Genomic DNA, 20,901 nt, shown 5'->3' with positions numbered 1-20,901 from the left:
ACCACAAGTGGTCAAAGGGGAGGAAGATAAGAACTTCAAAATCACGAGATTTGAATGAATCATAACCTCGGGACGATCAGAGGGCTAAAGATTTGTCGTGACGTATGAGAAACGTGAACTAATTTTAATTGGTCAGAATCAATGATGTCACTTTAAAGATCCTTTATTGGTTGGGATTCAGCAATGTCACACAGTCTTGATTAATGAATTTAAGTTCATTGGCTAATTAAATTGACGTCACTTCTTCCACACTCTTAACAAAATTTCGAAAATTGGTCACTTCTGCGTTTTGCTTCGCCATAACCAGACGTTCTCATCTTTAGCTTTGGCTCTTGCCTTGTGCTTTTTCGTTCCTTTCTTTGGAGTTTAAGCTGTTTTTAGGCTTTTTTATTTTAAGTATTGACTATCATACCAATTATTCATAGCACTAATGGAATTCAACAAGGGAAACACCACCTCCTCTTCTGCATCTAACGTAAGTTTAATTTTGTATTTAATTTGTAATTAATTTTAACTTTGCAATTTATTTTAACTTTAATTCACTTTAACTTAGTAATTGATTTACAATTCTTAATTCAATTTAACTTTACTTTCTTAACTAATTAATTTAATTTAGTTTTATAATTCATTTTTAATTGTTCTTCATTTATTGTCCAATAACCAATGTATTCTTTTTGCAGTTCATAGACTTTGGAGTTGATGAAGCGGAATGGGACGCGATTATGGCAAATGTCCCCACATCCATGTTGGAGCCCGCTGTTGTTATGCCTCCTCCTGGATTTGCACCAATTGTAAGTATTAATTCATATTAATTATTGTCATCATATATGTAACCGTATTTTTGTTGAATATGTATTTATTATTTTTATTATTTTGAAAACAGGCTGGATCCAGCGGAGTCCCACGACCCAGTATCGCACTAGCTCCTGTTGCTCAAACTGCAATGCCCGCTCCTGATGTCTCCTCTGAACCGAAGTCTGCTCATGTAAGTCTATTTTGCATTTCGATGATATTACATTTCAGACATTAACTGCTTTTAATTGCTCATTACAAGTAAAAATATTTTTTGATTGTGAAATAGAAAAAAAAAAAATTTCGTAACAGATTAAAATCTTTTTGATTGTTATAAGTAAAAATCTTATCATAAGTAAAAATCTTTTTACAAGTTAAAAAAAGAATTTATAAGTGTTGTTTAATAGAAAAGAAAAAAAAAAAAAATACTGTCACTTTTAGTTTACCGTAACTTGCATTATAGTGTCTGAAACATAGTATCATGTGTTTAAAACATTTTGGATTGGGAAAATGTATTTATGTGTTTTCAGGTTGGGGAAAAAAAATGTATTTTGTTTACTAGTTTGAGAAATTGATGAGAGAAAAGTTGGGAATGTATTTGTTTACTTTTTTTTTTTTTTTTCAAAGTCAGAGAAAAAACTTTACATGTTAGAATATTTTGTATGCTTTAAAAAATTATGTTAGAAAAATTATTTCACATAGTGAAAAACAATGGGAAAATGTATTTATGTGTTTTCAGGTTGGGGAAAAAAAAATGTATTTTGTTTACTAGTTTGAGAAATTGATGAGAGAAAAGTTGGGAATGTATTTGTTTACTTTTTTTTTTCAAAGTCAGAGAAAAAACTTTACGTGTTAGAATATTTTGTATGCCTTAAAAAATTATGTTAGAAAAATTATTTCACATAGTGAAAAACAATTTTTGTTTGAGAAAGTTTCGCTTAATGAAGAATTATTTTATTCGTTTGAGAAAAAAAAAAAATTAGTTAGTTTAAAAATTATTTTGCAAAAGAAAAAAAAATTTTACGTTTTGAAAAATTAATTGGTTACTTTTTGTAAGTTGAGAGAAAAATTGGCTTGGTTACAAGTTTGAAAATATTATTGATAAGAAAATTGTTTGAGAAAAAATTATTTACAATTCGGAAGAAAAAAAAAAATGAAATCGCAAGATATAAAAATTTATTTGTTTACTTTTTGAAAGTTTAAGAAAAAAAAATTGTTTGAGAAATTATTTTTGAAACTTATTTGTTTTGAAAAAATTATCCGGTTTTGAAAAAATATTTACAATTCAGAAAAAATTTTTTTTTTGCTAATTTTAAAAGAAAATTTTCAATTAAAATAATTATAAATTTTCAATTAAAATAATTATTCATTCAAGAAACAGTGTATGCTAAAGAAATGTTTGCGCGAGTAGATAGAAGTGAAACGATTCACCGTTTTCAAAAGCTTTGTAACAAATCCTTTTGTAAACATGTTTCCGAAAAGTCAGTCAGGCGTGGAAATCGTTCCTTCCCCCAACCCCTTGTATACAAACAAACGAACAGCGAAATCGCGCTTTCTTCTCTCTCCACAATGTTCAGAGCTTAAGTTTCACTTTGTTGATAAAGCGAAGGGAACAAGATTTTTAATTTAAGCACATATTTTGTGAATGATGGCAAAATTGCAATGTATTTAGACTCGTGAATGACAAAAACATATTTTTTGAAATGTATTATTTGGAGAGGAATTATATTTATGTTTTACAAGTGGTCAATTATAACTTATATCAACTATATTTTTGAAAAAAAAAAAAAAAAAAATGCTTGAAATCTTAAGATAAAGAAAAAAAAAAATTAGTTATGTTTTTCACAAGTTGAATTACTTTTTATCACTGAGGAAAATTTATTTACAGTTTGTAAAAGGAATTTCGCGTTAGAAAAAAAAAAAAATTGCTTTTTTGAAAAAATATTTTGTTAGTTTGAAGAAAACTTTACTTTTTGAAAATTAATTTACATGCAGTTAGAAAAATTTATGATCGAAAAAAAAAAAAATGTGAATGTATTTGTTTACTTTTTTTAAAGTTTGAGAAAAAATGTTTGATAACTTTACATTGATTGAAATCGTGAGTTTATGAAAAAATTGTTTGAAAATATTATTGTTGGGAAAAATTATTCACTTAAGAAAAAAATTATGATAGAAAAAAAAATTGTTTGAAAAAATTATTGTTAAGAAAAATTTATTTGAAATTTTTAAAGTTGATTGTTTGAGAAATTATTCACTTAAGAAAAATTTTGCTTAATGAAAAAATTATTTACAAGTAGTTAAAAATATTTATGTTGGAAAAAAAATGAAATCACAAGATATAAAAAATAATTTTTTTATACTTTTTTAAAGTTTTGAGGAAAAAATTATTTTGAGTGTTTGAGAAATTATTTTCATGTTTGAAAATATTTATATTAAAAAAAAATTAAAATCGTAAGATATAAAAAATTATTCTCTTAAGAAAAGTTTATGTTTATAACTAGTATTTAAAATTCGTAAACAGAATTTTGCGTCAGAAAAATTATTTACAAGTTTAAGCAATAATCGTAATTTCTCTTTGCGAAAACATTGTAAAATTCACTTTTCGTAACATTGTAAAATTCTCTTTGTGAAAAATTCTCTTTTTGAATGCAATCCTTTCTTAACAATGATAAGCGCAGCGAAAGTTGAATGAGTCAGCCCCCTGTAGCGTTTCTCTCTCTCACATTCATTGACCGTAAATATCTCCCCACAATGCTTACTTTGGAATCCAATGACGCGTAAAATGCACTGCACTTTCGAATGCAATGTCCGGAAAAATGTCTCCACTTTGTTGATAAACAAAACTACTGAAAGTTAAAGCTACGCTTTCCAATTCTTGCGAGTTTTAAGAATATATTTTAAATTGTATATTTAGGTATATGTTTTTTTTTTTTTTTTTTTATTTTGGAAAACTGTATTTTCATGTGTTTTTACAGGATGTGATTGTATATTTTATTATGTGTTATTTTGGGAATTGTATTTTTTTTTCAGATTCACGATACCATGTTTTATTATGAAATGTATACTGTGTTAGATTATTTTTGAGAATTTGCTAGAATTTTCAGGTTTGTGTTTGTGGTAAGTGATTATTGATTTGATAGGAGATAGGGTTTTACAGAGTTAGAAATAGGTCTTCGTTTTATGATTTGTTAGGAATAGGTTTTCGTGAGACTATCGTCAAACATTAGTTTGAATAAACGGAGATTGAATAGTTCTGAAAATAGATTTTGAGGGAAAACTTTGCTTTATAGTTAAAGCTTGATTTTCTGAAAAAAAAATAGATTTTGAGGAAATACTTTGCTTTTGACTAAGCTCGATTCTAAGAGAGATTTTTTTTTATAGGTCTGTCCAACATGCAATAAGACTTTCTCGAGGAAGGATGCTCTTACTAGGCATTTGAAGACGCATTTGACTGTAAAGCCATTTTCGTGTGATGAGTGCGGTAAAGGATTTACCCGTAACTCCGATTTGACTCGCCATATGCTGACTCATGCTTCAGCACCTGCTGCTGCCACACTAAAATGTAAAGATTGCGACATGAGCTTCACAAGATTGGACAATCTGAGGAGGCATGAACGTGCGGCTCATGGAGAGCCTATTCACAAGTGCCTCCAATGTGGAGAAAAATTTAATCGAAAGTCGAATTTGCTGCAGCATGTGAGAGTTTCACATACTGCGGGTCCATCAAAGCGCAAGGCTGCGGATCAGGGTTCCACCCCAGCTAAGAAATTTAGGAAAACAAGGCGGACAGCCTTAGATGTTTTTTCCACTGAAAAATTATTCCCATCAAAAGAAAATGCCGAAGATGTGAAGATGAGCCTTGGGGAGTTAAGACCACAAATTTTAGATGTTCTCGTCGATTAAATACGGGAAAAAAATGCTCTAAAGTGGAGAATCATAATGAAGGCGCAGCTCTCTCGAAGAATGGAGAATGGTGAAAGACAAATTATCACCCATTACTTCGGCAGTGTTTCGCAAATTGAGCTTGTAGAGCATACCATTCCTGAGCATCTGGAGGAAGCCTTTACCAAGGTGGAAAGCACTTTTGAGGCATTTCTAAAGCTAGGATCGGGATGGACCCTGGATCACGTCATTCACGTGGAAGTGACAGCTGCCAAATATGCGCCATTGGCTGGAAGAAGTTACATCCCGCTCACTAGTAAGATGCAGGCAAAGAAAGCGGTATTGAATATTCAAAATGAAGATAACAAGTGTTTGGTGTGGTGCTTGCTAGCACACAAGATGAACATTTCTCGAGAGGATCAGCCACATCGTGTGTCCCACTACACACAACATGAATGCAGCATCAAGATGGAGGGGGTGGAATTTCCGGTCCCCCTCACCAAAATTCCTGCAGTGGAGAAGATGAATGATCTTCGGATCAATGTTTTCGGCTGCGAAGAAGAAGAAGCCGAAATATTTCCACTTTACATCTCAAAACGGGAAGACACGGACTGTATCAACCTGCTGCTGATTGCTAATGAGGAGGCACAACACTACTGTCTCATCCGAGACATGTCACGTCTTATATCCAGCTTCTCCAAACATAATGGAAAATGTCATATTTGTTACCGCTGCCTGCATCGTTTCTCCAGCGAACAATTATTGAAAGATCATCACGAGTTCTGCAAAGACTTGAGTCCGCAAAGGGTAAAATTACCCGAAAAGGGGAAAAATATTTTGAAATTTGAAAATATTAATTTTCAGCATACACTCCCCTATGTTATCTACGCGGACTTTGAGTCTATTATCGTCCCGTTGCATTCAACACCACCCTCAGATACAACATCCTATACGGAAAATGTGGCACGTCATGAAGCTTGCGGCTACGCCTATGTTGTTGTCGGCCCCGATGGAAAAGCTGTGAAGCCTATCACCGTATATCGGGGTTCCGACGCGGCCACACATTTTGTTGAAAATTTGCTGGATGAGCGGGGCGAAATTGCGGAACAAATGATGGATGTCAAGCCCATGTCCCTTTCCCCTCAAGAAGAACAAGATTTCAAATCTGCAGCGTCATGTCACATTTGCCAGGGAAGATTAGGTTCTGATAGAGTTCGCGATCATGATCATCTCTCTGGGAAATATCGTGGCGCTGCACACAACCAATGCAATTTGAAATTCCGTTTGCGGAAAATGATCCCTGTTATATTTCATAACCTTAAAAATTACGATGCTCATCACATCGTGAATACCTTAGGCGCATTTAAGGATTATGAATACGAGGTGATTCCGACAAACATGGAAAAGTATATCTCCTTCTCGATTGCGCCTAGAGGGGAGAAACGAGGGGAAAAGGTGAAGCTTGTGTTTTTAGACAGCTTTCAGTTCTTACCAACTTCGCTGGAGAAGCTAGTGAGCAACCTAACTCAGGGTGATTTTCATACTTTGGCCAGATATATGCCTGTGGATAAAATCCACCTCTTATTACGGAAGGGGGTCTATCCATACGAGTACATGGATTCAATGCGGAGATTTAATGAAGAGGCACTCCCACCAAAATCTGCATTTTTTAGCAGTTTGACGGACAGTCACATCAGTGATGAAGATTATAGTCATGCGAAAACTGTTTGGGAGAAATTTGGGCTGAAGAATCTCGGTGACTATCATGATTTATATGTTGCCTCCGACGTATATCAACTCTGCGATGTCTTCCAACGTTTTCGCGAGCTGTGTAGAAAATATTACTCCTTAGACCCCCCAAACATGTACACCGCCCCTGGTCTGGCATGGCAAGCGTGTCTGAAGATGACACAGCAACCTCTCGAATTGTTCACGGACATTGATATGCACTTATTTATTGAACGTGGCATTCGAGGGGGCATTTCAATGGTTAGTAAGAGACATGCTGTTGCCAATAACAAATATATGGCAAATTATGATCCATCCAGCCCATCCAAGTACATTATTTATTTAGATGCAAATAATTTGTACGGATGGGCGATGAGTCAACCACTACCCTACGGTGAATTCAAATGGATGGACGTAACTCATGTGACCGAAGATTGGATCAAAGCCATTCCTTCGGGCGGTGACATGGGATATGTATTTGAGGTGGATTTAATCTACGATGAAAAATTACATGAAATTCACAACTCCTACCCTCTTTGCCCCGAATCGGTTAAAATAACCGAAGATATGTTGTCCCCCACAGCGAAGGAAATTTTAAGAAAATTACATAGTCACAACTTTCACGAATGTGAAAAATTAGTACCTAATTTGATGAATAAGGAGAAGTATGTTGTATACCATCGAAATTTGAAATTATATCTGTCACTCGGTCTCCGACTAAAGAAAGTGCATAAGGCATTATCCTTCAGACAGAAAGCTTGGTTGAAGCCGTACATTGAATTTAACACAGAGAAGAGAAAAAATGCCACCAATTCCTTTGAAAAGGACTTTTTCAAACTTCTCAATAATTCGGTGTATGGCAAAACCATGGAGAATTTGCGGAACCGAGTGGATATACAGTTGGTACACAATGATCGGCGTGCTAAGAAGATGGTGGCATCTCCAAGTTTTAAAACGTTTAAAATTTTCACGGAAGAATTAGTAGGGGTAGAGAGGGTGAAGACGAATATTCTACTCAACCGTCCTTTGTATGTCGGCTTTGTAATTCTGGAGTTAAGTAAAAAATTAATGTTTGAATTTCATTATCAGCATATTGTACAGGTGTATGGGGAGAGGGCTGAGCTTTTGTACACGGATACAGATTCTTTTTTGTATTTGATTGAATGCCCGGACCTATACGCTGAAATGAGTCAGCATCTACACCTCTACGACACCTCAGACTACCCGAAGACTCACCCGCTTTTTAGCGAAGCAAATAAAAAAAAAATAGGATGCTTTAAAGACGAGATGAATGGGACCATTATTGAAGAATTTGTCGGTCTTAGAGCAAAAATGTATTCAATCAGGTCAGCAGAAGAAGAAAAAAAGACCGCAAAGGGTGTTGCAAGACATGTTGTGAAGCATCGAATAAAACACGCCGACTATTTAGAATGCCTGAAAAGCGTGACGAGTACAAGAGAGGAAGCGTCGAGAATAGGGAGCGAGAATCACCGAATATTCACGCAGAGGGTGAATAAGACAGCTCTCTCCCCGTACGATGATAAGCGATATCTACTACCCGACGGAGTGAATTCACTTGCATATGGCCATCGTTCAATTCCAAACCCCTGAGTTAGTGTATCATTGTATATATCTATCTGTAAATATTCATCATAAGTATATAATTTGAAGAATACTGAAATTTTGTGAAGAATGAAAAAAAAAAAAAAAAATGCAAACTACTAGGAGAAGAAAATGACGCATTTTGAAGATTTAAAAAACAATAGGAAAACCAATAGATGTACATAATATTTGAAGAAAATGCAATATAAATTGAAGAAATTTGAAGAATATTAAGTGAATGAGAGAGAGGATGAGCTCTTTTTTTTCTCTTATGGCCATTTAACTTAATGATTTTTCAACTTAAACGTTAATTTTATTTTTTTTTCTTTTTATTTTGATTTATTTTTTTTTAAATTTTTGATTTAATTTTTTTTATTTTTGATTTAATTTATTTTATTTTTTTTTTATTTTTATTTTTTAAAAGGTACCTTAGTGTATTCTTGTGATTAATGATTTTTTTTCCTTTTAGCATTGGCAGCTGATTTTTCATTATGCTTTAATTCCTTTACTTTTCAGATGCAGCTTTTTATTTTTGGCCACTTTTTGCTTGTGTATATATTTTTGAATATAATGTTGTATATATCATTGTATTTAATATGTTTGTATGAGTGAATGAATGAATGAGTGAATGCATGAATGCATGCGTGAGTGATTGAATGAATGCATGTTTTGTGATTTATGATTTCCTGGTCGAGCCGAGGAAGGGGACTGATACCTGGGCATCAAAAAACCCCTCGGTCTATGACGCCCTGAATGAAATCTCCAGGTGTCAGGAAATGATTATTTAATGAGTGAATTGCTTGAAACTCTTAATTATGATCCGCCAAAAGTCCCAAATGTATTTATATTATAGTGTCTTAAATTGAATGTTTGATAACCTTACATAGTATTGTACATAAATTAATGTGTGTGATGAATTGAATGTGAGTGTTTGATATTCTCACATATGTTCACGCGCACTACAATTGCACGTTGTTAGAAATTTTATTTCAGAATTATTAAGAGAGATAATGTGAATGAGAAGTTGACAACGGGAAGAGAGGTAAGAAAAACCATGAAGAGGAATAAGTGTGTGTGTGTGTGTGTGTGTGTGTGCGTGTGTGTGTGTGTGTGTGTGAAGTCAACAGCGTGAAGAAGAAGTCGTCTGTTTGTGAGTATATTTTAAGCGGACTGTAGAAGTGAAAATCTTTCAGAAAATTTTATTTCAGAAAAGTTTATTTCAGAAAATTTTATTTCGGAAAATTTTATTTCAGGAAATTTTGTTTCGGCATATTCTTTGGTAACTTATTCGTATTCTAAATTAGGTGAATTGTTATGCATCGGCAGACTAATTAAAAAAAAAAAAAAAAAGTTGATGGGGTGTATTGATTTAATACACCGGGTTGGTTTTGGTGGGACCATCAACTTAAAACTAAAATTTATTTTTATGAAACTTCACTAATTAAAGTTCCAACTCAAGGAAAATTCGACTAAGTCCAGTATCTTTGTAAATAAAAAAAATATATATATTGCCATCCTAAAAGTAGTAACTTTTTGGATGATATGTCAAAAAGTAACACATGTAGCTATACAAACAACTGTGACATATTGCCATTCCCTAAAAACAAAACTTCGACCATCAACTTAAAACAAAAAAAATTAATTTTGCGAAAAATAGCTCCATAACCTTTCACGAGCGAAATCGCGGGTAGGCGAAAACGCGTTGCGACATTTTGCCATTCCCTAAAAACGAAGATTTAAAAAAAAAAAAAAAAATTCCAAGTCCAAAAAATCACGGAAAATCTTCAAAGTCTCAATAGGTGACGCCACGAGCATTTACCTCATGTGAAAATTATATTGGGATGATAATTAACGTGCTTACACTCAGGTCTTAGTAGCTTGGTCAGTTTGCGCGTGTCTAAATCTGACAGCTACTAAGACCTTTTGGTGTTCGATTCCCAGCAGCGACACTCTGTAAAAATAAAAAATAATTAAATTCGCAGAAATATTCAAAGTCCGGAAATATCTCAATAGATGGCGCCACCGACGTTAAACATAGCATAAGTTAAAACATAGCAACAAGTGTTGCCAACCGAAAACTAAAAACTCTGGTTGTCATGACAACAAGTGTTGCCATTCCAAAACCGAAACTCAAACAAGTGTTGCCATCCAAAAAGTAAAAACTTTGTGGATACCATGACAACAAGTTCAAAATATTCTAAGTCCGAAAACGCGGGAAAAATATCTAAAACGCGGGAAAAACCCTCGTCACCTTCTACGGGTTCTCGCGGCGGCCCCGGTCGTGGGGAGGGTCAACCCCAAGGTCGGGAGGGGGTGGGGAGGAAGTGGAGGAGGCGGTGGGAGGAAGAGTGGGAGGGGGAGGCGGTGTTAACACCGCAACACCGCCTCCTGTTGCAGAACTCTCATTATTTCCCTACTGGTCAGAAGAAGAAAAAGCAGCTCATGAAGGAGGATGGTCCGTTCACCCTTCATCGTCGGATGGCGAAAGGTCTTCAAAGTCGACATCCTCGTCCTCCTCCTGGGGAGGATTTTGTTGGAATTTTTCAATTTGGGACTTGGTTAATTTTACTTTCTTACTAGAAAGTAAAAAGTCCTCTTTTTTAAAATTATAAAATTTTGGGGGCCTCTGTTTATTGGCTACCCCGATTTTTGCGCGCGTTTGGATAATTTTCTTTTTTTCACTAAGTTTTTTCGAATTTTGTGTGAGTGGTTTCTTTTCAGTAACAGATACAGTATTTGTTTTTTGTATTTGTTGTTGAGTTTGATTAGTTTCCTTAAAAGAAGATTTGGGGCTATTATTTTGTTATTTGATTTGGTTGTGTTGACAGTTTTGGCATTAGTAGAAGCATCTGTTTGGGTATCTGTTTGTGTGCTTACAGACTTCAGTACCTTTTTAACGGCTGAAGCATATGAAAGACCTGTTGTTGGTGTGCGGGATTCAACTAGTTTTCTTGCATCTGGATAAGATATTTTTTGAGTTGTTTTAATTATCTGAATTTCTTTTTCTGTGAGCCATTTTGAGCATGATCTGGAGTATGAACGATGATCCTCTTTGCAGTTTACGCATTTGTAGGTCTTGTTACATGTATTACTGTCGTGTCCGGGCTCTGCACACCTGGCACAGGTGTCAGTACCACGACACGCAAACTTCGAATGTCCAAACCGCTGGCATTTGAAACACCGGAGCGGATTTGGAATATTGAGGCGAACTGGGCAAGAGAGATAGCCGGCTTTAACACGTTGCGGGAGGACAGGTGTATTGAATGTGAGAATGACATGTTTGGTGTTTATTTTTTCGCCGTTCCGTTTGATGGTGATCCTTTTTACTGAACTTACGTTTTGATCCTTCATTCCCTCCAAGATTTCCTCCTCGGGTGTAAAGAGAAGGTCAGGTTCGGAAGTTATTCCCCGTGAAAAATTAAGAGTTTTATGTTCTAAGGTTGTAACAAGATATGAACCAATTTGTGTGATTGCCATTATAGATTTAATTTGTTTTGTGTCTTTAATTTCAACTAGAAGTTCACCGCTGCGTAGTTTTTTAACAGATTGATATTCTCCTATTAAATGAGTGAGCGCTTTATTTATCAAAAAGGGGGAAACTTTGCTTAAATTGAGGTTTGGATCGTTGCGTTTAATAAGAAAAAACTTAGCTGTGCTCGACAATACGTTCTGACGCTCCCCGCAGGGGGGAGAAAGGTTATTTATATTATCATCCATAAATAAACCTGGGAACTAGGGGGAAAAGACGGGGTCTGTGTAACCCCCCTACACAGAGGTAAGGCTGCGTACGACAGGGTTCGCCTGCTATCCCTGAAGACTCCCGTTTGAGGTACCGACTACCCCCGGTACCACGCAGCCATCGGCACGGTTGACACACCTTAGCTTAGGCGTTTTCGTCCGAATTTGGTAAGTGTGCTGAGGGAAGGAAGGGAAGAAATGTCCCTTCCCGCCGATATTCTGTGTGAGCAACTGGGGGTTCACTACTCCTCCCAAGAGCTCGCCCCGAACTCACCGCACCGCAAGCCCCCCCCCCCCACCACGACAAGGTAAACGGACAAGGGGGGGGGGTTGTAAAGGGGATTCTCCCCTTTCAACAAAGTGGATTGCTGGGGGTGGTCAAGTGACCTACTAATTGAAAACTTTTTTCTCCGTCTCCCGGCCCCAATATTATTCACTCACATCGTCGCCTTTGCTGTCAGTCGTGTGTTCTTTCTAAAGTTATCATTTTACATAGAGTTTCTTCTGAAATAGCTCCTAAACGATTAAAGAATTACATTGCAGCTTTCAAGTTGGAAGTTATCTCAAAGGCTGAAGCGATTGGAAATCGTTCTGCTCCCAGGGAGTTTGGTATTGATGAGAGATGTGTGCGGCGTTGGAGGTCTGAAAAATCTACTATCGAAGGGATGCCCAAGACAAAACGTGCCCGACGAGGAAGGACAGGTCACAGGCCGAAATTAGAACGGGACCTGAAGAAGTGGGTAGAGGAGCAGAGAGTGAAAGGAATTTCCGTTTCGACAGTTCGGATTCGAATAGAAGCCAGGTGCTTCGCTGCTAATATGTGCATATCAAACTTCAAAGGTAACGCTCATTGGTGCTTGAGATTTATGAAGCGGAATTGTCTGTCAGGTAGCGAACAACTGTGGAGCAGTCTTCCAGCTCATTGGATGGGACAGAAGAAAAAGTTTCTAGATTATGTCGAACACCTAAAAAAAAAGACTTTCATCTTCATCAACTGATCAACATGGATGAAGTCCCTTTGATGTTCGACTGCCCTCCCAACAGAACTGTTACTTCTGCCTGAGAGAAGAGCGTCGCCACAACAACCATGGGGCACGAAAAAACTTCATTCACGTGTGTTTTGACTTTCACGGCTAGCGGAGAAAAGCTGAAGCATATGCTGATTTTTAAGCGGAAAATGCTCCCGAAGGACTCTTTCCCGTCGACCGTCGTCATCCGCTGCAACGAGAAGGGGTGGATGAATGAGCCCCTGATGTTAGATTGGTTCAATGAAGTTTGGCGAAAAAGAAAAGCTTTTTTCCAACCTAGTGGAATGTTGATCCCGGACTCCATGCCGGCGCACAAGAACGACGCTGTGAATTAAGCGGCGCGGCAATGTTCGCCGTCCCTGGCCATCATACCGGGTGGGCTCACGAAAAAGTTGCAGCCCTTGGATTTGGCTCCGAATCACAGTTTCAAGCGCCACATGCGCCAACAATGGGAGTCGTAGATGGTGAATAGATTGCATGAATATACGAAAGACGGCAACCTGAAAAAAGCGTCGTTCGCGGAAGTGGCAAAGTGGGTGGCTGCAGGAATGCGGTAAAGCCGAGTACCATCATTTCCGGCTTCACGGATGTTGCTGAGAAAGATGACGGCTCCGATGACGAAGAAAACAGCCCGGAGCTCGATGCAGACCTTCTAGGACTGTTTGCGTCCGACAGCAAGGACAGCGGTTTTGAAGGATTTTAAATCGCCGATCCGTAGTGCATGCGACCCACTTTAAAGAACGTGGAGCGCCATGAGGAGAAGGGTCCGCGTCTCGCGCTGTGGATAACCAACCAATGTCTCCTTCCAAAGTACGAAAATTTTATTAATAGTAATAATAATATAGTTATGTTAATTATTTTTTTAATTTTATTCTCATTTACTTCCAAGTCTCTTTACGTCTAACTGCGCTTTTAAGTTGAGTTAAGTTGGATGCGGCGCTAATAGTGGGTGCGGCACATACATTACATTTTTTTTCGCGACGATAATTTACGGTGTGGCACTCAATCCAGAAAATACGGTAGTTATAGATATGGGTCCATATCATGTACATGGAAACATCTCCGTAAAACTGATAACAAAGCTGAAACTCTTCAACAGAAAAAAATATTTTAAAGGAAAGCGTGCGTTTTAGATATGGTGTGAAATTGATCCATGTAGAAGGATACGGTTTTTACCTTTATAATGAATCCTATGATCCCAACACTCCTTTTAAAGAAGTGAATATAAAGCACTAAGTACTTGAATCAAAAATCAAGCTTGGGGACATTTCCATTTCCCAATTGTTTGAAAAGACAGGGGAGTTATTTAATGAAAAAAAAAACCTGAAAGACCAGCTACGATTTATTCCGAACGAATACAGATGGTACTGCAATCTACTTGTTAATGAAAGACCATGCCATGAAGGCAAATTCAATTTTTCTTTTGTTGTTTTGATTGACCAGCTTAGATAAAACTGGTTTATTTTTTATTTTTATTTATTTATTTTTTGTTTTAATAAAATATTTCAAGTTATCTATGTATTTTTTTTTTCCAGAAATGGCCCAAGCTAGTTCACTTTCCATCCTTTTCTTTCGAATCAAATATGGAGAGTTGCAACGATTGAATTTATTCACATCTTGTCTCGTCATTCCTTAAATAATTTACAGATGTCAAAAAAATGTTTGTGGGTGAAGGAGTTATGTAAATGAAATACATAGAAATATATATTATGGATACAGCCAAGAAAATAAAACTCGGTATATTAAAAAATAGGTGTCATTAGACTAATTTCATACGCTCACTTAACGACAAAACCAGAAAACAAAAAAGTTTCAACAATAAAACTTTGAAACTCAATTACTCTAAATTAGCTTTTTGTTACATAACCCCTTTATCATTTGTTACATAAGCCCTTCATTTGTCTTAAAGTTGAAAAATGACTCATGTATTTAATGCAATGCATTTTCAACAAATATTTATGGAACCTAAAATCTATCAGTGAAGCGAATAATTATATTTGTTGTCGTGAAGATGTATTGCTTATTGATTTACTAAACAACTTCTTCATTATAGTTTGATTTTTGTACTATTTTGATAACTTTGACTTTTATTTATAGTTTAAACATACGGTGAAAAATACTGGAAACGAAACTGGGGGGGAGGGGGGTCGATAAATTATGTCGTGTAGAACGACGTAAACGAAAAAAAAAGCTGTTATCTGAAATTCTTACTAGAATTTTAAGAATGTAACAGACGCACAATTTAGTATTATAACTTGTACTTGTGTTAACTTTTAACACTGCAGATTTGAAAAATTGAGATTACAATTTTATTCCGTGCTGTGGATTAATTATTTTTTTTTTCAACGTCATACTTAGACAAATGTTTCAATAACGATCCATTTAACTTATTTTCATTGAAATATCATCTGACTAATGAAAGAAGGTTAACAAAAAAAAAAAAAAAACAAACCTTCGGAAATCATGTCAACAGAACAGAGAACAGCCCAATCATTTTGGTATTTGTTTTGTCGTTTTACTAGCTTTAAAATATTTGAACACTTTGACTTAGGAACAATATTTAAATTCTAGTCTTTTATTTTTCTGTTAAAAAAAATCCAAGGTAAACTCTTTTATTGTTACTATTTCTATCTTAAAGCAATGAATTTCTACAAAAACAAATAAACAAAAAGATAAGTTCAAGCTCAACTGACTCAGTAGAAAATGTGGCTGCTGCTCAGTTATTCTTCATTTCGGATGCTGCCAAATAATATCAGCAGAAATCAAAACTAAAGCTTTCTACGTAAATAAAATTACTACCCTTTCGTATGTACCTACAAAAACACAAAATTGCATACATTTGTACCATTCAGTCATGGGTGTGTCAAATTTTAGTGGGAAATAAATTTTGAAATTCAAATATTTTATTAGGTTTTAAGCAGAGGTGCCCATACCTCCAAGAGCAGATGCACCTCCCCTCCCCCACAAAAAAATACACTAAGGCCGTTCCAAATTGCCGCCGCTCCCAAACAGAAGAAAAATACCCCTTAAAACAACCCCCGTAAACAATTCGATTCCGCAGTCTGTGCCATGACCCCCCCCCCCCCCATGTGGCACCCCTGTTCCAAATTATTTTAGACAGTATATCATACAAAACTCAGGATTTCACGATGTAGTTTCTAATAAAAATTATTCTGTAAAAATTTTGAGTTGACTGAAGTTCTCCTTCCGTTGGAGGGGGGGGGGAGCATAACTAATTAAAATGCGATGACCAAGAAAACGCTGACTGAAACTTTCGAAAAAAAAATTAAACTATTTCAGTTTTCTATTATAAAAGTGAATAATTTTTTTTTTTTTTTTTTTTTTTTTTTTTAATACAACGTGAACGTTTAATATGTTTTTAGGAAGGTCTTCATAATCTTAATTTTATGCATAAAACCAGACGTGCCCACCTAGGGAGGGGGGTCATGCCGCAGACTGCGCCATTGAAATTTTTAAGAGGGGGGTTTGAGAGATATTTTTTATTTTTAGGGGGTCTTGCTTTTGGGGGAGGGGAGTCTTCGCGATATTTGGGGTGTGTGTCCTTGATCTTAGGGGGTGGGTGAGAATCCGATAAAACATTTCAAGCGCCACTTTATATTACATTAAAAGAGCAGCATTGAGTTTATGGTGACATACAGAATCCCCATAATGTTCCTTAAAACTTAAATTCAATTTGCGAGAACCGTCCATTGCTCGCCGATCCCGTTCATCGCCATAGGTGGGGAAGGGACAATGGATGGCTAATAATTCTATATTTGCCAATTCGTAGTTCCGGTTGGTTGGTTTGCTTATTTTTAGTGGCGCAAGAGCCCTTGAGGGCTATACTGCGCCAAACGATTTTTTAATTTAAAATTTATACAGAAATATAAAGTCAGGATATAATAAAATTAAACATGTTTTGGGGAGAAAGGTATAAACATCAGAAGTTTAAAATAACTAATAAAAAACATGTAAACATTGAAAACTTTTAAAAACGTATGAAACAATATGTTGACAAAAAAACCTTGAATAACAAGAAAAGGGACAAAATTAAATTTTGACGACACAAAAACTAAATTAAAAAAGAGAAGCCATTCCCCTGGAGGAAGGAGTACAAATTGCGATCTGGTGGGTCCCCCAGCAACTCCTTCAGAGATGGATTAAAATTATTAAAATATTTAAAACGAATTTGGTTAAAATTTAGGCAATTGCATAATATATGTAACACTGTCTGGTTGACGTTACATTTAATACAAGTTGGAGCTGGTTCACAGCATAAGAGGTATTTATGGGTAAACCTGGTATGACCGATGCGAAGACGAGTTAATAATACTTGTTCTCTCCTGGTAGGCTGCATTGATTTGAAACCTGTAGTAGAGGGCTGAATCGAATGCAACTTATTTTGTGTTTCGAGACTCCCGGTCCGCTACCAATGCGTGTTAAGACATTCAGATATTGCATTTTTAATGTCATCAAAAGAAACACTTATCATCGACTACGATATTTGCGGGTTTGGCAGCTGAATCGGCGGCTTCATTGCCGACAATGCCTACGTGACCAGGGATCCAACAAAAGAGTACATGAAAATTATTTTGTATAAGATTTTTGTATAAATGATAAGACTGAATGACTATGGGGTGGCTATTATTGTTGCAGTGGGTAATTGCTTCCGCTGAACACTTTGAGTCAGGTATATCACCCACTTTTTGTGGGCGGATTGGGCTACTGATTGTAGAGATATAAATATCGCTTTAATTTCACATGTAAAAACCGAACAAGTTGGGTGTAATTTTTCAGCGGTAACTTGACCATTTACTATTGTAGCAAAACCGAAGTCATAAAATATTTGCTGGTAAGCAGTATTAGAGGTTGTCTCTTTAAGGAATTCAGCGAGGTCACTGATGGTAGATGTTTTTACTTCGCACCATGGTTCAATTTGTTCTGTTGTATTGAGAGTATTGAAATCTGACAGCTGCAAATCTTAGAGGACTTCGCGCATTCGGATCCCAAACGTTGGCGTTGCAGAAGGACGATGAAGAAATAAGACAACATTAGATGGATTAAAAATATGAAGGTAAAGGGTGATCAGTGTAAGGTTTTGTTTTGAAGTAGAAGTTCAAGGAAAGTTTAAGGCGTCTATTGATTAAAGATTGTTCATGAGCAAGAATATGGAGACTGTTGATAGGCGAGCTTCGGAAAGCTCCTGTGCAGATGTGCAGTGCCTGATTATGTATCGGATCCAGAGCTTTCAGGTAGGTTTTTGCAGCGGAGCCATAAAAATTGACATCCATAATTAAGTTTTGAGTGCATAAGAGCCCTGTATATTCTTAACAGAGACTCTGTATCACCACCCCAAGAAGTGTTCGCTAAGACTTTAAGGATATTTAATTTCAATGAACATTTCTGTTTTAACTGTTGTATATGCGGGATAAATTTAAGTTTACTATCAAGTGTGAGACCAAGAAATTTGTAAAGTCATCAACGAACATGGTACATTGGCAGCGGGAGGTAGTTGATAGATTAAGCTGTTGATTGGCTATTACAAAAAGAGTTACGCTTAGTACACTTCCCTGGGGAACTCCTTCTTGAATGAAGGTATATGACAGATCAGACTTCACACGTACGCAAAAAGTTCGGCCTTAAAGAAAATTAGAGAGAAAGATGGGCAGGTTACCTCGCAACCCATACTCGTGCAGGGTTTTGAGGATCCCATACCTCCAGGTACGGTCATATGCTTTTTCAATATCAAAGAATACGCTCACAAGATGTTTTCGTTTAAGAAATGCTTCTTTTATTGATGTTTAAGAAGCAGCAGGTTGTCCGCTGTGCATCTGCCACGCCTGAATCCACTTGGATATGAAGATAGCAGATGGTGCGACTCCAGAATGTATATCAGCCTGGCGTTGACCATCCGCTCCATTACTTTACATAGGCAGCTAGAGAGAGCTGTAGGTCTATAGCTCTTAGGTTTTTCAGATGGTTTGTTGGGCTTAAGGATAGGAATTACTGTTGTTTGATTCCAGGATTTCGGAAATCTGTGTTCCGAATAAATTCTATTGAAAAGATGCAGAATATTTTCTAAAGAGGACCTGCTTAGATGTTTTAGCATACTATTATGAATTTCATCTGGACCTGGTTATGTGTTTTTTGATTTTTGTAAAGCAATATTAAGTTCTTGAAAGGTAAATTTTGTGTTGTATTGATGAATAATGTTTGAATTAAAATCTTGAATTCTTCGTTCCTTATGTGATTTCATAGCTAAGAACTTAGAACAGTAGTTATTTGCGCTGGAGACTTCAGCCAAATAAGTCGCCAGACAGTCAGCCACCTCTTTGTGATCAGACAAAAGTTGACCATTTTTCTCCAGAATGGGAGCAAAAGATGTGTTGTAGTTTCCAGCTATTTTCTTTATTTTACCCCATAGAGTCTTGGATGGGGTGGACGTCGTGATTGTGGTGACGTAGGCCTGCCACGAGTCCCGCTGGCTCTTCCGTCGAATCCTTCGAGCTTCAGCACGAGCTCGTTTAAGTGCCACGAGATTTTGTGTGGTTGGATAACCGACGAAACGTGTTCCATGCCTTGTTTTGTGTCTTATGAGCCTCCTGACAATCAAGGTTCCACCAAGGCTTAGGAAACTTGATCCTGCCTTTAGTGGTTCTTGGTATAGCAGCGTTCGCTGCGTTTTAGATAATGTCGGTTACTCGCTTTACCGCAAATTCAATTTCAAACACGTCTTCCGATGTTATTTCTGCCAATTGGGTAAATGCTGCCGAATCAGCTCCATCAATGCGAAGTCCGCCTTGCTGATACTGCTGATTGCTGCAGCGTCCATTAAATGTTATCCGGATCGGATAGTGGCCACTGGTGTAGAGACAACCCTGCACTTGGAAATCCCGACGTGGCAGAAAGGAAGGTGAGCATATTGCAAGGTCAATGGCATGGTAAGATTGAGTAGGAAAGTGAAAATAGGTATTTTCACCGTTGTTAAGAACGCATAGACCATTGTCTTCCATAAATCTTTCTATTATTAGACCTCTACTGTTGAAGTCTGAACTCCCCCAGAGAGGATTATGACCATTGAAATCCCCGAAGATGACAAATGGGGGAGGAAACTGATCTACAAGTGTTCGTAATTCCACGCCTCTCAAGTCGTAAGAAGGGGGAATATATACAGAGCAAATTGTAAACAGCGAGTGAAGGTAAACGCGCGCAGCTACTGCCTGCAGGGATGTGTTGATATTGAGCTGGCTGGATGCATAATCATTAGCGATTAGCAATGCCACTCCTCCACAACGACGGTCACCTGACAAGCAGTCCTTGCGGTATATGTCAAAACCTCTCAATCTCGGTCTATCAAAAGGGGACAGAAATGTTTCTTGCAGACAGAATATGGCCGGTAGTGACAGTCGACAAGATCTTTAATGTCCGTGACATTATGCGAGTAACTTTGACAATTCCAAGAAAGAATGCTCAGGGCCATGAAGAGAAAAGAAAGGAGAAACGGCCAAAAGAAGAGAAATCAACTCAAGAAGGAGGATGGTCCGTCCACCCTTCATAGTCGGATGGCGGAAGATCTTCAAAATCAACATCCTCCTCCTCCTATTGCGGAGGAGGTTGTTGGAATTTTTCAATTTGGGACTTAGAGGACTTTTTACTTTCTAGCAAGAAAGTAAAATTGACTATTTTAAAATTATAAAATTTTGGGGGCCTCTGTTTAGAGGCTACCCCAATTTTTGCGTGCGTTTGACTAATTTTCTTTTTTTCTATAATTTTCTTTTGTTTTTGATCAATTTGTTTGTTCAAAATTAAATTAGCTGAGTAACTTGTGCTGGGGTTTTGTGTACTTTTTATTTTAATTTCGTTTTTTTTTTTTTTTTTTTTTTTTTTTTTTTTTTTTTTTTTTGCGGCTTAGGAGTATTGAGCTGCTTATTTTTTGATTTAGGGGAGTTTGTTGGTTTAGTGCTTGTTATTTTAATAATTTGAGAATCTGTTTGTGTGCTGGTGGAATTGTATACTTTTTTTGCTGCTGCAGCATATGAATGTCCAGCTGTAGGCGTACGAGACTGGACCATTTTTCTTGCGCCTGGGTATGATATATTCTGAGTGGTTTTGATTGCTTGAATTTCTTTTT

The 20,901-nt window shown here is 36.6% G+C and overlaps 2 protein-coding genes across 2 annotated transcripts; both read left to right on the top strand.

Moving 5' to 3' along the window:
* The first annotated feature begins 312 nt into the window (after positions 1 to 312).
* Positions 313 to 4,695, top strand: LOC129230304 (zinc finger protein 519-like). Its single transcript, XM_054864702.1, has 4 exons — positions 313 to 475; positions 681 to 791; positions 884 to 985; positions 4,174 to 4,695. The coding sequence occupies exons 1-4, from the start codon at positions 431 to 433 to the stop codon at positions 4,693 to 4,695; spliced, it is 780 nt and encodes a 259-aa protein (XP_054720677.1). The 5' UTR covers positions 313 to 430.
* Positions 4,696 to 4,731: 36 nt separating this feature from the next.
* LOC129230303 (uncharacterized) lies at positions 4,732 to 8,486 on the top strand. Its single transcript, XM_054864701.1, has 2 exons — positions 4,732 to 7,067; positions 8,474 to 8,486. The coding sequence occupies exons 1-2, from the start codon at positions 4,732 to 4,734 to the stop codon at positions 8,484 to 8,486; spliced, it is 2,349 nt and encodes a 782-aa protein (XP_054720676.1).
* Positions 8,487 to 20,901: the final 12,415 nt, after the last annotated feature.

Source organism: Uloborus diversus, chromosome 9, assembly GCF_026930045.1.
Source record: "Uloborus diversus isolate 005 chromosome 9, Udiv.v.3.1, whole genome shotgun sequence".
Lineage (NCBI taxonomy): Eukaryota > Metazoa > Arthropoda > Arachnida > Araneae > Uloboridae > Uloborus > Uloborus diversus.
Note: the sequence above shows the minus strand (reverse complement) of the source record. Positions and strands in the feature narration are given on the sequence as shown.